Source organism: Equus caballus, chromosome 15 (genome assembly GCF_041296265.1).
Source record: "Equus caballus isolate H_3958 breed thoroughbred chromosome 15, TB-T2T, whole genome shotgun sequence".
Lineage (NCBI taxonomy): Eukaryota > Metazoa > Chordata > Mammalia > Perissodactyla > Equidae > Equus > Equus caballus.
The window spans coordinates 35,109,445-35,126,490 of record NC_091698.1 but is presented as its reverse complement, the minus strand read 5'-3'; the positions used below and the strand labels follow the sequence as shown (position 1 = coordinate 35,126,490).

Sequence of the window (17,046 nt, the reverse complement as noted above, 5' to 3'; positions counted from 1 at the left end):
TGAAAATGAAAATACAACATGCCAAAATCTATGGGATACGGCAAAAGCAGTTCTAAGAGGGAAGTTTATACCAGTTCAGGCCCACCTCAACAAACAAGAAAACTCCCAAATAAACAATCTAACAGTGAACCTAAAGGAACTGGAGAAAGAAAAACAAACAAAGCCCAAAATCAGCAGAAGGGAGGAAAAAAAAAATCAGAGCAGAAATAAACAAAATAGACACTAAAAACAAAATAGGAAAAAAACCAATGAACCCAAGAGCTTGTTCTTTGAAAAGATAAACAAAATTGACAAACCTTTACCTAGACTCACCAAGAAAAAAAGAGAGAAGACTCAAATAAATAAAATCAGAAATGAAACAGGAAAAATTACAATGGACACCTCAGAAATGCAGAAGATTATAAGAGAATAGTATGAAAAGCTATACGACAACACATTGGAGAATCTAGAAGAAATGGATAAATTCTTAGAATCATACAACCTTCCAAAACTGAGTCAAGAAGAAATAGAGAATTTAAATAGACCAATCACCAGTAAGGAGATAGAAACAGTAATCAAAAACCTTCCAAAAAATAAAGGTCCAGGACCAGATGGCTTCCCTGGTGAATTCTACCAACCATTTAAAGAAGACTTAATACTTATTCTTCTCAAACTCCCCCAAAAAATTGAAGAGGAGGGGAAGCTTCCTAACTCATTCTGTGAAGCCAAAATTATCCTGATACCAAAACCAGACAAGGACCACACGAAAAAGTAAAATTACAGGCCAATATCACTGATGAACATTGATGCAAAAATCCTCAACAAAATACTAGCAAATCAAATACAACAATACATTTAAAAGATCATACACCATGATCAAGTGGGATTTATTCCAGGCATGCAGGGATTGTTCAACATCCACAAATCAGTCAATGTGATACACCATATTAACAAAATGGAGAATAAAAATCACATGATCCTCTCAATAGATGCAGAGAAAGCATTTGACAAGATACAGCATCCAATTATGATAAAAAGTCCAAATAAAATGAGTATAGAAGGAAAATGCTTCCATATAATAAAGGCAATATATGACAAACCCACAGCTAATTTCATTCTCAATGGAGAAAAACTGAAAGCTATCCCTCTAAGAACAGGAACCAGACAAGGATGCCCACTTTCACCACTCTTATTTAACATAGTATTGGAAGTCCTAGCCAGAGCAATCAGGCAAGAAAAAAGACTTAAAAGGGATCCAAATTGGAAAAGGAGAAGTGAAACTGTCACTATTTGCAGATGACATGATTTTATATATAGAAAACCCTAAAGAATCCATTAAAAACTTTTAGAAATAATAAATGAATACAGTCTTGATGCAGGACTAAAAATCAACATACAAAAATCAGTTGTGTTTCTATACACTAAATATGAAGTAACAGAAAGAGAAATTAAGAATACAATCCCATTTACAATTGCAACAAAAAGAATAAAATACCTAGGAATAAACTTAACCAAAGAGATAAAAGATCTGTACACCAAATCCTGTAAAACATTGTTGAAGGAAATTAAAGCAGACACAAAGAAATGGAAAGATATTCCATACTCTTGGATTAGAAGAATTAACATAGTTAAAATGTCCATACTTCCTAAAGCAATCTATAGATTCAATGCAATCTCTATCAAAGTTCCAACAACATTTTTCGCAGAAATAGAACAAAGAATCCTAAAATTTGTATGGAACAACAAAAGACCCTGAATAGCCAAAGTAATCCTGAGAAAAAAGAACAAAGCTGGAGGTATCACTCCTTGATTTCAAAAGATACTACAAAGCTATAGTAACCAAAACAGCATGGTACTGACACAAAAACAGACACACAGATCAGTGGAAGAGAATCGAGAGCCTAGAAATAAAGCCACATATATATGGACGGCTAATATTCGACAAAGGAGCCAAGAACATACAATGGAGAAAGGAGAGTCTCTTCCATAAATGATGTTGGGAAAACTGGACAGCCACATGCAAAAGAATGAAAGTAGACCATTATCTTCCACTATACACAAAAATCAACTCAAAATGGATTAAAGACTTGAATGTAAGACATGAAACTTCTAGAAGAAAACATAGGCAGTATGCTCGTCAACATTGGTCTTAGCAGCATTTTTTCAAATACCATGTCTGACTGGGTAAGGGAAACAATAGAAAAAATAAACAAGTGGGATACATCAAACTAAAAAGCTTCTGCATAGCAAAGAAAACCATCAGCAAAACAAGAGGACGACCTAACAACTGGGAGAAGATATTTGCAAACCATGTATCAGATAAGGGGTTAATAACCAAAATATACAAAGAACTCATATATCTCAGCAACCTAATTTAAAAATGGGCGAAAGAAACTGGTGCAACCACTATGGAAAACAGTATGGAGATTCCTCAAAAAGTTAAGAATAGAAATACCTTATGGCCCAGCCATCCCACTACTGGGTATCTATCCTAAGAACCTGAAATCAGCAATTCCAAAAGTCCCATGCACCCCTGTGTTCATAGCAGTATTATTCACAATAGCCAAGTCATGGAACCAACCTAGTGCCCAGCAACTGATGATTAGATAAAGAAGATATGGTGTATATATATACAATGGAATACTACTCAGCCATAAAAAAGGACAAAGTCATCCCATTCACAACAACATGGATAGACCTTGAGGGTATTATGTTTAGTGAAATAAGCCAGATAGAGAAAGACGAACTCTGTATGAGTCCTCTCATAGGTGGTAGCTAACATATGGACAAAGAGAACTGATTGGTGGTTACCAGGGGAAAGGGGGGTGGGGGGAGGGCACTAGGGGTGAAGTGGTGTACCTACAACATGACTAATAATGATGTACAACTGTAATTTCACAAGGTTGTTAACTATCATAACCTTAATAAAAAAAAATTAACCAAAAAAAAAATGGGCGAAAGATCTAAACAAAGATTTCTCCAAAGAAGATATACAGCTGGCCAACAGACACATGAAAAGATGTTCAACATCATTAACTATCAGGGAAATGCAAATCAAAACTACGAGATATCTCCTCACTCCCATCAGAATGGCTATAATTAACAAGACTGTAAACAATAAGTGTCGGAGAGGATGTGGAGAGAAGGGAAACCTCGTACACTGTTGGTGGGAGTGCAAACAAACTGGTGCAGCCACTATGGAAAACATTATGGGGTTTCCTCAAAAAATTAAGAATAGGTCTACCATATGATCCAGCTATTCCACTGCTGGGTATTTATCCAGAGAACCTGAAAACACAAATGCATAAAGATACTTGCACCCCTATGTTCATTGCAGCATTATTCACAATAGCCAAGACTTGGAATTAACCTAGGTGCCCATCAAGGGATGAATGGATAAAGAAGATGTGGTATTTATACACAACAGAATACTACTCAGCCATAAGAAATGATGAAATCCGGCCACTTGTGACAACACAGATGGACCTTGAGGGCAGTATGCTAAGTGAAATAAGTCAGAGAGAGAAAGTCAAATACCGTATGACCTCACTCATAAGTAGAAGATAAAAACAACGACAAACACATAGCAACAGAGATTGGATTAGTGGTTACCAGAGGGAAAGTTGGGAGGAAGGAGGGCAAAAGGGGTGATCAGGTACGTGTGTGCGGATGGATTGTAATTAGTCTTTGGGTGGTGAACATGATGTAATCTACACAGAATTTGAAATATATTACAATGTACACCTGAAAGTTATATAATGTTATAAACCAATGTTACTGCAATAAAAAAAATAAATTAAAAAAAGAAATAGATGTGGGAATTATCAGAACTGAGTTGGAAAATAAAACCACAGGAGTTGTGGGAACGTAGAGAAATGGCACATAATAGAATAAAAGGACAAGTGGACAAAGGATGAAATCTTGAGGAGCAGCGACTTTTAAAAGGAAGAAAGAAAGGATGAGGAACCCATGAAAAGGAATATTCAGAGGGGCAAGAAGACGACTAGGAGAAAAAAGTAACATCAAAACCAAGGAGGGATAGAGTTTTGATACAGCAAAAGTTATTAACAGAATGAATGAAGCATTGCAGGCAGTTCCAGCTTTTATATATACAGATATAATCCCCAATTTCATTAATAATAAAGGAGTTATATTATCTGCTGAGAATTTGAGTGATGAGTTTCAGGAGGCACTAGAGAAAAATGGAGGTTGTTCCTATGAGAAATGAGAGAGAGAGAACTAACAGGAGAAAGCCAAAGCTTAGTTGGGAGATAATGATGCTATGTTGCAGAATTTTCTGCAATCTCTGTAGGAACACAGAAAAGAGGTTGTGGGGTTGACCTGATATATGGGTAAAAGCAATAAGAATAGAGGATGCAAGGCCATTCAGACTCTCGGTAAAAGTAGTTCTGGAAAGAGGAAGAAATCTAGGAAAGGGCTAATAGACTGGGAGAAAAGGAAAAGCGTTGAATATTTCTTTAGAAGCAGACAGAGTTGGACAAGAGGTGTAGCAGAGCTAGAAGGATGGGAGAGGTTGTGATCAAAGTTGAGTTAAAATTTTTAATGAATAGTTCCAAGTGATGACAATGTCCTGAGGGTGGCCATGGGTGTGGGTGACTGAGGAAGAGATGGGATGATGTGCACTGGAGTTAAAGATCAAGGAACCATAAGGTTAAGATATTGGATGACCACATGCACGCTGAACTTAGGTTGTGTCACCTCAGATGGTGGCAAGACAATGTCTGGGACACAGTTTACAAATCACTGGAATAGATGTGTAATGAAGAGGAAGGCTACGAGCCGAGTGGAAAGTCTTCAGTGAATATGGAACAGTGGCTACCAGGTTAGATGCTGACAAAAATGAAAGAATAACTAAATGACAAGAGCCCCAAAGGAGGAGGAGTTTTAAAGATTAAGACATTGAGGCTATATCTTAAGAGATTAAGAGTATGAGAAATTTTCCAAGACACACTATCTGGTTTCTTCAACAACATATTTTATGTGTTTGTTTTGCAAGAGAGAAGAGGAGATGAAGGATGAAACGTATAGATTAGAAGAGATTCAATCTATCTCTGTGTATAATATTTATTTAGATCTTGATTAAACATACTGTATTGAAACACACACATATAGAGGCATTTATAACTTAATTAGGGAAAAGTGAACACTGACTAGATATTTGATGATATTAAGGAATTGTTAATTTTTTAGATGTGATTATGGTACTGTGGTTATATGTTTTCTAAAGAGTCCTTATCTTGTAGAGACATGCACTGAAGTATTTAAGGATGAGATAATATGACACATGAGATTTGCTTCAAAATAATCCTAAGGAGTGGGGAGTGGGTGGGTGTATCGATGAAACCAAATTGGCCTTGTCTTGATAAATGTTGAAGCTGGGTGAAACATCAGGTTCACTATTCTCTAATTTTACATGTGCTTGAAATTTTCATAACAAAAAATGTCTTTACTCCTAACACCAGGACTGTCCTGCAACATGTCCCAGGACAGTTCTCCAAATGTGATCAAAGTTAGAAATGACAGATGCAGTCATATCAAATTCACAGAGAACAAAGTGAAAATTCTTATCAATGCATTCTACCAAAAACCTTACCTGTGTTAAACTACCAAACAAAACTTCCTTTACAAATCAACATGGAGGGGTCTAAAATATAGATTAGGTTTCAGAAATGAAGAGCTCGACACGCATTCCAGAGAAGACAGGGGCCAGAATCAGTCAAGACCACCAACAAAACCACCTGAAGAGAGGATTCAAGCATGATGATATTATGTCATGCTAGCTACACCTCCTCCCAATTACATACACTCATTAAGGCATTTAGGAACAACCCTTACCCTGGTATTGATTCCAGAGAATGACTTGCTAAGGAAATTGGGGTTCCAAAGTAAAGAATCCAAGTTCCAAAGATCTAGATTCCCTACCCAAAGAAGAAGAGAAGCTGAGGAAGCTTTAGAACAAAGACAGACCAGAGACAAGTTTTCTGTGATGCGAGAGTTCAAGGTAACCGGCCTGTTGCTCCCAGGTCTGTTCACGAACAGAGCCTGTTGGGTATGCAATGCTTCTACTTGGTAGTCAACTGCTCCTTTGGGATAAAAAGGATGTTCCAACACAGTGGCTTGTGTGAGATACTGCAATCTTGCATGAAAATTCAGCCTCCTTCAGAAATGGCATGTTTGGACCTGAAGATGAAACTTCATTTCAAAAACTAAGTAAATCAGGTGGCAGACTCATTAGAACTGCATCAGGAAGTAGAATGCCTGTCATTCTGACAATTCTTTCTTTGCCATCAACATTATCGACACCTCTCAGGACAAGGTTGTTAGAAATTTGAACTAGAAGGAGAAAAAAGAAATTATCATCTAGTTCAGAGACCAATAAAGATTGCCTAATAGAGAATAATTTATCAGCACAGAACAAAGCTAAGAAAAGTCCTGTATACCAGTGTTCTCAAATTTTGGTGTAAATCAGAGTCATCTGGAGGGCTTGTTAAAGCACAGATTCCCAGGGCCTGCCCACCAGAGTTTCTGATTGAGTAGGTCTGGGCTAGGGGCAAAAGATGTGTGTTTCTAACAGCTTCCCATGTGCCACTGCTGCTACTGATCCTGAGACCACACTTTGTGAACCATTACTTTAATGTGATTAAACATAAATAAGGAGAAAAAGTTACTCTCAATGCAGTCAGAGAGATGAGGACCTCAGAGCGTATTTATTCATGAGCTGCAGCATCACTGGTTTACCAGGCTAGATCCACCAGAAGCCCTAACTTTGACAGTTCTGGTGTTTCAGCCCAGGCTTCCTCTGCCTCAGGAAGCTGGCAGTTTCTTTGAGAGCCAGGTTTTCTCTCTGTTGAAAAACCACAGTGTTACCAGAGTTACCCGAGATGAAATCTTCATACTCAGAGCAACAATTGCAAGGCTTTTTCACTTTGGGAAACACCAGTTATATAAATGCAATTTTAAGCTTCTGTTGTCAATTCCACTGTGTGCTGATTATTTAAGTGAGCTATCCCATGGAAGAAAATTCCCCACAACATTCTCATGGGATGCTTAGCACAATTGCTTGCTAAGAAAGATCCCTGTGACAGAGACCAAGCAAGAGTTACTTGGAAATTTTTTAAATGGCACTTTAGCTGTCACAGACATTCTCTGATCATGTATAAAAAGGACCCTCAAGAGTTTTTTTAGTACCTTTATTAAGGATAATTCACATATCATACAATTCACCCATTTAAGATGTTCATTTCAATGGCTCTTAGTATTTTCACAGAGTTGTGCAATTTTAAAACTTTGCATTACCCAGAAAACAAACTCCACACCCAGAGCAATACCTCCCAATGCTCCAGCGCCAGCCCCTGGCAACCACTAATGTACTTTCTGTCTCTATGGATTTGCCTATTCTGGTCATTTCATATAAACGGAACACTCAATATGTGGTCTTTTGTGTGTCTTCTTTCATTTAGCATAATGATTTCAAGGTTCATCCATGTTGTATCAAGTATCAGTATTTCATTCCTTTTTATGGCTGAATAATATTATATTGTTATGGATATACCACATTTTATTTATCTATCCGTGAGTTGATAGGCATTTGGGTTGTTTCTACTTTTTTGGATCTTATGAATGATGCTGCTATAAACATTTGTGTATGATATTTGTGTGGACATATGTCTTCATTTCTCATTGGTATATATCTAGGAGTGAAATTGCTGGGTCATATAGTAACTCTATGTTTAACCATTTAAGAAACTAACCATTTCACACTCCCACCAGCAGTGCACTTGAGAAGAATGTATATTCTGCTGTTGTTGGATAGCATGTTCTGTGTATGACTATTAGGTCCATTTGGTCTAAAGTATAGTTCAAGCCCAGTTTCCTTATTGATTTTCTGTCTAGATGACCTATGCATTGTTGAAAATGCAGTATTGAAGTCCCCTATTATTGTATCACTTTTAGTATTTGCTTAATATATTTAGGAGCGCGGATGTTGGGTCATATATATTTATAATTACTATATCCTCTTGATGAATTGATCCCTTTATCATTACATAATGAGCTTCTTTGTCTCTTGTTACAATTTTTTTACTTAAAGTCTATTTTGTCTGATACAAGTATAGTTACTGCTGCTGTCTTTTGGTTTCCCATTTGCATGGAATATCTTTTTCCACCCCTTCACTTTGAGCCTATGTGTGTCCTTAAAGCTGAAGAGCATTTCTTATAGGCAGCATATAATTGGGTCTTATTTTTTTAATTCATTCAGCCATTCTCTGCCCTTTGATTGGAGAATTTAATCTATTTACATTTAAAGTAATTATTGTTAGGTGAGGAATTGCCAATGTCATCTTAATAATTGTTTTCCAGTTATTTTGTAGTTCCCTTGTTCCTTTCTTCCTCTCTTGCCATGTTTCTTTGTGAAGTGATGATTTTCTCTAGTGATTTTCTTTGATCTCCTTACTTTTATCTTTTGTTTATTTACTGTAGGTTTTTTGCTTTATGGTTACCATGAGGCTTACATAAAACATCTTATAGATATAACATCCTATTTAAACTGATAGCAACTTAATTTTGACCACATACAAAAACTTTACCCTTCCCACACACACACATTTTATTTTTTGGATGCCACATTATACTTCTTTTTATATTGTGTATCCTTTGACAAATTATTTTAGCCATCATTGTTTTTAATACTTTATCCTTTAACCCTTTACTAGAATTAGGTGATTAACACAACACCATAATTAAAGATTAGAGTATTCTGAAGTTGACTATATACTTACCTTTACCAATGTTTTTTATATTTTTATGGTTTCACGTTACTAATTAGCATTCCTTCATTTCAGCTTGCAGAACTCCTTTCAGCATTTCTTGTAAGGCAGGTCTAGTGGTGACGTACTCCCTCAGCTTTTATTCATTTGGGAAAGTATCTCTCCTACTTTTCTGAAGGAAAACTTTGCTGGATAAAGTATTCTTGGTTGGCAGTTTTTTTCTTTCAGTGCTTTGAACATATCATCCCACTCTCTCAGCCTGCAAGGTTTCTGCTAAGAAATCTACCGACAGCCTTATGTTCCCTTGTACGTGAGGGGTTTTCTCCTCTCTTGCTACTTTTAAAATCTTCTCTTTGTCTTTGATCTTAAACAGTCTTATTATAACATGTCTTGGAAAAGATCATTTTGGATTGAAATTTTAGGGGAACCTATAAGCTTCATGAACTCAGATGTCTAAATCTCACCCCAGATTTGGGAGGTGCTCAGCCATTGTTTCTTTAAATAAACTTTCTACCCACTTCTCCTTCTCTTCTTCTGGGACTCGAATAATGCATAAATTGTTTCTGTTAATGGCATCCTATAGTTCACACAGACTTTCTTCACTCTTTTTTCTCTGTTCTCCTATGACTTGGATAATTTTAAAGGACATGTCTTCTACTTCATAGATACTTCTGCTTGATTCAGTCTGCTGTTTATACTCTCTATCGCATTTTTCACTGCATTCATTGTATTCTTCAGCTCCAGAATTTCTGTTTGGTTCTTTTTTGTGATTTTTATCTCTATTAAACTTCTCATTTTGTGCAGGTATTTTTTTCCTGATTTCACTGAATTGTGTTTCCGTGTTTTCTTATAGCGAGTAAAGTGAAACTGTTCCTCTTCACCTCCCCAGTGTGTCCAATTTGGGATTTTTTTTTTCCCTAATGGTGTGCTGGACCTTCTCTGCTGGACTCCCAGACTTTCACAAAGGCACTCTCATCCATGAGTGATTGTCAAAATCAGCGCTTTTTAGGGGAAAGATTGTAGAAAACGCCCCTACCACCATTTTGATCTCAAGAGTTTTTAAGTCACTATTTGGATCAGCTGGAAGAATACACAGAAAAATTAAATAAATCATGGAAGACTAAGACTGAACTTGAGGAAGGAAATTTACCTTGATGGATTTTTGCTGATAATACTCCTACAAAATGTACAACTGTTATTACTAAGTTTGAAGGACTGTAGTTCCCAAAACAAGTTTAATGACCTATCCCTATCCATTAACCTTCTGCAAGGAAAAGAACACCTTATTATTCCAGCCAACATTCTCTTGATTTCTTCTTTAGGGCTCAAGAACTTGAATATGCATGAAGATGGATAGTGGTGATAGTTACACAACATTGTGAATGTATTTAATACCACTGAACTATACACTTAGAAATAGTTAAGATGGTAAATTTTATGTTATATGTATTTTGCCACAAAAGAAAAAAAAAGAACTTGAGTGTGATGGAGAGAAGTGTAAGCACATGTGTTCTATAATTAAAACAATTTGCCACCCACCCAGGGTCTTTATTCTTCATCTAATACACTATAGCTTAAATAAGGTTTGGTCACTAATGAAGGACGAGCAGGGGTCATTATTCCCAAATATTTAAGCTTTTCATCTCATTACAATGAAAGCACAAAACCAGCCCTTCTTCTGGGCAGGGAATTCCTAAGCACAGAGAGCCTCTCAACAGTGAATCTGTGCACTATCAGCCCATCAATACCTTCAAAAAAGTATTCACAGGAATTCAGGAATTCCCTATGGGAATGCCCAATGAATTCTGATAGGAAGGATGAACTAAAAACTGCTCTGAGGGACTCAGCCAAAGACTGTGAGAAGGATCAAGCAGCAGACGAAGAAAACCATTCTAAGCAAAACATAATGGAATCACATATTTCAGAACTGGGAAACTCAATTTATAAAGAGGAAAATGAGAGGAGCTCCTAGCAAAGGACTTGCTGATAAAGAGGGAGGAGACTCCACATTCCTTGGTCCTGCAACCCAGACATGGGATTTGCAGAGAGTGATCTTCAAGAAATACCTGACTCTCTAATCATAGAGATATGAGAAATCTGAAGCATTTCCACAGCAAATTCTTGCCATTATTGCCATAAAGATCTTGATGAGAATAAAACAGAAAAATTCCTGAAGGGTCACAAAGAGAAGTTGATCAGTTCCAGCCATGTGATATGGAAAGAACATGAGGAGCAAGCAAGTCAGTGGATACTATCCAGGAACCTACAGGAGCATGGTATAGACAGCACGTAGAAAAAGACCCCCAGATAACTAGAGTTAAGACTGCTACAGGATAACAAGACATTCTAGGATGGAATGGGATCTGATAAAGACTCTGAAAGTGAGGATATTTTAGATACAGAGTATACAGAAGCTGGAGCTGAGGAACTGATAAGAAATGCCAAGGAGGAAATCTTCCATACTCCTATCAGCTCAGCAGTGTTGTCAGTCGTAAAGGACCACTCTCTATTCAGGCCATTACATCAGTGATGGGTTCAACATCAAGAAGAAAGCCTGATTCACTTATACTGACTAGAATAACTAGAATCCAAGAAGCCTCTGTGCTGAGTGAATGAGATAGGAGTTGTTACATTATCTTTTATATGGATGTGATCATTAATGCACTATTGGAAACAGCAGAGAACTCCTAGCCACTTAGTATGAAAGTGAGGAGGATCATTTAGCACTGGCAGTGAGGCACACAGCCCTGGGCTGGCATGCGTATATACTCACTTCTATGGTACAGCCTCTTCCTCCACCTAAGAATTGTGCACATTACACATTACAAGAGAGACAAATAGCACTAGGCCAAATCAAAAGACAGGAGCTACCTGCTAATTCACAGAAAACTTTGGCTCTATTAGCTTTAACTGATACATCTCCTTTCTGTATTCTATGTACTTAACCATGTTCTTGATATATGTCTTTCTGGGTGTATACGAGGTAGCCTAGAGCCTAACTAAGGGTGTGTTTTATGAAAATTTCTTTTCTGCATATTTGAAATGGTTCATAAAGAAAAGCAGTTCATACATATGAGAAATTGCACATGTAACCAATAGCTTATGACCTTTCATTAATAAAGCCACTGGAAACATAGCTCTCTATATAATATTAATGGCAATTTGTCCTGTTTATAAGAGAAATATTTCTCCAACCTTCTTTTTTTTTGGTGAGGAAGATTGGCCCTGAGCTAACACACCTGTTGCCAGTCTTCCTCTTTTTGCATAAGGAAGAGTGGCCCTGAGTTAACATCTTTGCCCATCTTCCTCTATTTTGTATGTGAGTTGCCACCACAGCATGGCTTGATGAGTGGTGTAGGTGCATGCCAGGGATCCAAACCCACAAACCTAGGCCACTGAAGCAGAGTGCACCAAATTTAACCAGTACACCACTGGGCTGGCCCCTCTCCAACTTTTTAATTCAAAAACATTTCACAAGTGTGTTAGCACTTTTATATGTATGTAACAGCCCCAAGAAATAAATTATTGGTGCTTTGAATGTTGTCAGTCATTGTAAACTCTATGAGCACTTTTTGTCAAAGTAAAAAGCAAATAAATAGCTCACATCATCAAAAATATTTTAAATAAAAGTAAAAAGAAATTGATGCTAGAATTATACTTAGTCACAGTGACACAGCTAGAACTAAGCTCCAACTCCCTTGGCCCTGTTGCAGGGCTGTCCTTTCTGGACCATGCCACCTTTAATAGTTAGCACCATAATATATCCTCACGTATGTGGGCAAGCATGTGAACAACCTTTCCCAGATTGGCCACAAAAGGGTGCAGTCCAAGGCCATGGCCCTGAACCAGGTGGAGATGCCCCCTCCCCCAACAACACCAACAACAAAAACTTGGGGAGGCTCATTTGGACAGCATGATGTCAACATCTAATGGAGGGCTAACGTTAAAGCAGGGCTGCTGCTTACAGTTGCGCAGGATGTGCACTGTGCCATTCACATTGTAGATATTGTAGGTTAGGTTTGTATATTTATCACGACAGCTTTCTGGCACAAGTACCTTGAAGAAGGAACACCTTTTTCTATCTCACGCAAAGGCTCCATAAAGGCTAGAGAGGAACAAGGTCTGCAAGCACAGGACTAGGATAAGTAGGCTAGGGTGGGATCCGTGCAGGAAACACATTGGTGTAGGAAAGGGCCAGGCAGGGCTATAATCATTAAGGCTGAGGCTGCTTCCCAAGAAAGGTCAGAAGAGACTGATGAGTAAATGAGAGGTGAAGATTGGAGACAGTATATGGAGTCAATTCTTCTGAGAAGTTGGCTTGACTGCTGGGAAGATGGTGGCATAGGAGGACTCTGAACTCACCTCCTCCCACAGACACGACTAATTTACAACTACCTGTGGAACAATCACCTCTGAGAGAGAATGGAAACTGGATTAAAAAAAAAAAAACCACAAGGAACAACACTGACTAAGGTGAAAGAGGCAGAAATACCTTTCTGCTGAGAGGAAAAAACACATTCTAGCCATAACGCCTCACAGCCGGGAGCAATCTTGAGAAGCTGGCTTCTCAAGAGGAGCAAAGGAATGCAATAGTAGCTGGGAGGGGAACTAGTTGTATGATGGTCAGAAGATCGAGGAGAGAGGGAGAGATGGATAATGCAGAAAGAGACAATGGAAGGACTGAAAATAAAGTCCATGAGAATGCGAGAGGGATGGGTCAGAAGGAGGCAAGGATGGGGAAACAACAGGTTTATAGACGGATGGAATGATGAGGGACTTTCTTCTCATCCCATAGTTCATCTTGCTCAGTGAAGTCATGAGAACCATGGCTGTGAGCAGTTATGTCATATACAAATCCACCAAGTTGTCCTATAGGAAGAAATATGCCTAATCAAGAGCCAGTGAGTGCAGGACAGGGCAGCGCCCTCTGAGAAGATGCAGGGGAGAATAAGGGAAAATTATGAGGGGGCTTAATCCAACATATTACTTTTTTTAATGTTTTTCTTTTCAACTTTCAGGTCGTGTTTGCTCTTACAGACTTTGTGATAGAAAATCTTGGAAAAAGCTTTATAGAGACACCACCTGTGGACCTGCCTACTCTGTATCAAGACATGTCATACAACACTCCCCTGGTGTTTATCTTAAGCACAGGCTCCGATCCTATGGGCGCGTTCCAGAGGTTTGCCCGCGACAGCGGGTACTCCGAACGGTGAGGGCACATTGTGCACTTTAAATAATTCATATGATCATCTCCTTGTTAAAATTTGCCCTTTTTCTTTCCTCTGTGGAGCGTGAATTCCTAAATTCAGGTACCCTTACTAAATAAATGAAGATACATTAATATTTAGCCATGTATGTTCTTAAAATGGGATCAAAAATCATAAAAGCAGATGTAAACTTCAGTTGAGCAAAGGGAAGACTTTTTTAAATGTTAAAGTATAATAATCTAGTGGAATAGTAATTAAAACATTTATTTAAGACATTATTTTAATGTAACAGTAAAAGGATTGTGGTTTATTCCCTAGGCAAATGTGCAAAAAATTCTTTAGCTCTCCATGTTGTATTATTAATCTCATCTTTCTCATGAGCCTCTGCTCTGCTGGGTGACAGGGGCCAGGGGGGAGTTTAAACTTGCACGTTTGCATTGTTATATTTTCTTCTCATTGAAAGGTCTACAGCGTAGGCTGGTTTAGTTTCTTTCTCATAAAAACTCAGTCTTCCTGACTTCTCCTTCTTCCCCTAATCCTCCCCAAGATGGTGTCCAGATGGGTAGGAAAGTGCACAAGACCACAGGGCGGCAGGAGAGAGGAGGGGTTTCATATCTACAAGGTCATCTCCAGCCCCGACAGGCCCCTGCATGGAGTGGCTGGTCTGGCCTGTTTCCTGGACTGGGGGTTACAAGATGATGGACCCCATATGTTCATTTGGAGATTGTAGTCTATATTAGTCCGACTTCTCCAGAGAAACAGAAGCAATAGGAGATTATATATATATATATATATATATATATATATATATATATATATATATGGTGTGTATATAGTATAATATCCTATATATAAGAAATTGGCTTACATGATTATGGAGGCTGAGAAGTTCCAAAATCTGCAGTCGGCAAGCTGGAAACCCAGGAGAGCCGATGTGCAGTCCCAGTCCAAGTCTCCAGGCTTCAAAACCAGGAGAACTTATGGTATAAGTTTCAGTCTGAAAGCGAGCAGGCTCAAGGCCCACCAAGAGCCAATGTTTCAGTCTGAAATCAAAGGCAGAAAAGATCGGTGTCCCAGCTCAAGCAGTCAGGCAGGACAAGCTCCCTCCTACTCAGCCTTTTGTTCTATTCAAGTCTTCAACTGATCATGGCCCATCCACATGAAGGCGAGCAATCTACCTGGTCTACCCATTCAAATGTTAATCTCATCTGGAAATACCCCCACACACTCACCCAGAATAATGTTCAGCCAAATGTCAGGGCACCATGTGACCCAGTCAAGTTGACACATAAAATTAGCCATCAAACGGCCCTACACATTTGCCTTTGGTTCTAAAATCCTAACAAAGAATTAGTATATACAACTTTTAAGAGCTCCTGTGAATTAAAAAGAAAAAGAAAACAATCCAAAGGGAATAAAGACAAAAAACATGAACAGGAAATTCTCAGAAAAGGAAACCTAAATGCCTGATAAGCATATGAAAAGATGTCCAACCTCAGTAGTAATTAGCAAACAACAAATTAAAACCATAAGGAAATAGATATCATTTCATACTCATCCAACTGGCAAGATGGTGGCAAAGATACAGAGCTATGGAAACATTCAAATTGCAAGTGGGGGTGAAAAGTTGGTTAAAATCACTTTGAAGAGCGGTTGGCAGTATACTAAAGCTGAAGATGGCAGCCCCTGTATCCCAGCAATTCACTACTGGACCAGCGTCCTAGAACAACATCAGGCTCACGTGTGCAAGGAGCATGTTCAAAAACACTTGCAGAAAAGTTGTTTGTAATAACAAAAAAAAACTGGAAACAACCAAAATGTCCATCTAGAAAAATGATTATATAAATTGTGGTATAGTCACAAAACTGAATACAATACACTACAGCCTTGAAAGTGAATAAACTAGAACTATGTACATCAATACGGATGAATCACACAAACTGACATCAAGCAAAAAAATTAAGTTGCAGAAAAACTACATAATATTGGAGAAGTATGAGAAACTGTGTAAAATTTTTAAACATATATATTATAAATTGTTCAGGAATTCATATTTTTGCAATAACACTGTAAAGAAAGGTAGGAAAATTATACCAAATCCAGGATAGCAGTGACCTTGGGAAGCGAAGGTTGGGTAATGAGAGAGACCTGAACTGGGAGGGGCAGGCCGCAGGCTCAGATCATGTAGCTAACGTATTATTTCTTAAAGCTGCATTGTGGGTATGTGGATACCCATCATATTAACGTTATGACTTTTGTATATCTTAAATATTTCATAGTAATTATTAAAGATAAAAGAATTCAAAATAACAATCAGAAAATGGGGAAGTATGTTAATAGGTAGTTAATGTGTCCTAAATTCTTATTGTATTCAGGAGGAAAAAGCAAGTACAGAATAACTCTGTATTGCCTTAGGAAAAGTTTTGGTTGAATGGATATTTGAAATTTTAAGAGAAAAGACTATAATAATGTATAATCTATAGCTTCCAAACCAGCAGAGGGATAATAGAATATGTAGTGCAATATTCTAATTCAACATTAGATAGGAAAGAAGAAGAAAAATAAAGAAATTCAAAGATAAAACACAGTAAACCAAAAAGTCAAACCAAAGAGTAGAAATTAATCCAAATACCTAAATAATTGTAAATATCTCACTTGTGAAAAAATAAAGATGATCAAATTGGATTTTTTTTTCTTTTGCTGAGGAGGATTCTCCTTGAGCTAACATCCATGCCAACTTGCTCTATTTTTTAGTATGCGGGCCACCAGCACAGCATGGCTGCTAAAAGAGCAGTGTAGGGCCATACCCAGGAATTGAACCCAGGCCACTGAAGTAGAGTATACTGAATTAACCACTAGGCCACCGAGGCTGGCCCTCAAATTGGATTTTGTTTGTTTGTTTGTTTTTAAAGATTGGCACCTGAGCTAACAACTGTTGCCAATCTTCTTTTTTTTTTTCCTGCTTTTTATCCCCAAATCCCCCCAGTACATAGTTGTATATTTTAGTTGTGGGTCCTTCTAGTTGTGGCATGTGGGACGCAGCCTCAACATGGCCTGATGAGCAGTGCCATGTC

General features: G+C 37.9%; 1 protein-coding gene across 4 annotated transcripts in view; it reads left to right on the top strand.

Annotated features, from left to right (window-relative positions):
* DNAH6 (dynein axonemal heavy chain 6) overlaps nucleotides 1–17,046 on the top strand; it is a 257,423-nt gene that overhangs the window by 198,742 nt on the left and 41,635 nt on the right. For all 4 annotated transcript variants that reach the window (XM_001916886.5, XM_070236219.1, XM_070236220.1 and 1 more), the window contains exon 64: nucleotides 13,784–13,974. In XM_001916886.5, the coding sequence (XP_001916921.3) occupies nucleotides 13,784–13,974 (191 nt within the window). The remainder of the gene's footprint in view (nucleotides 1–13,783; nucleotides 13,975–17,046) is intronic.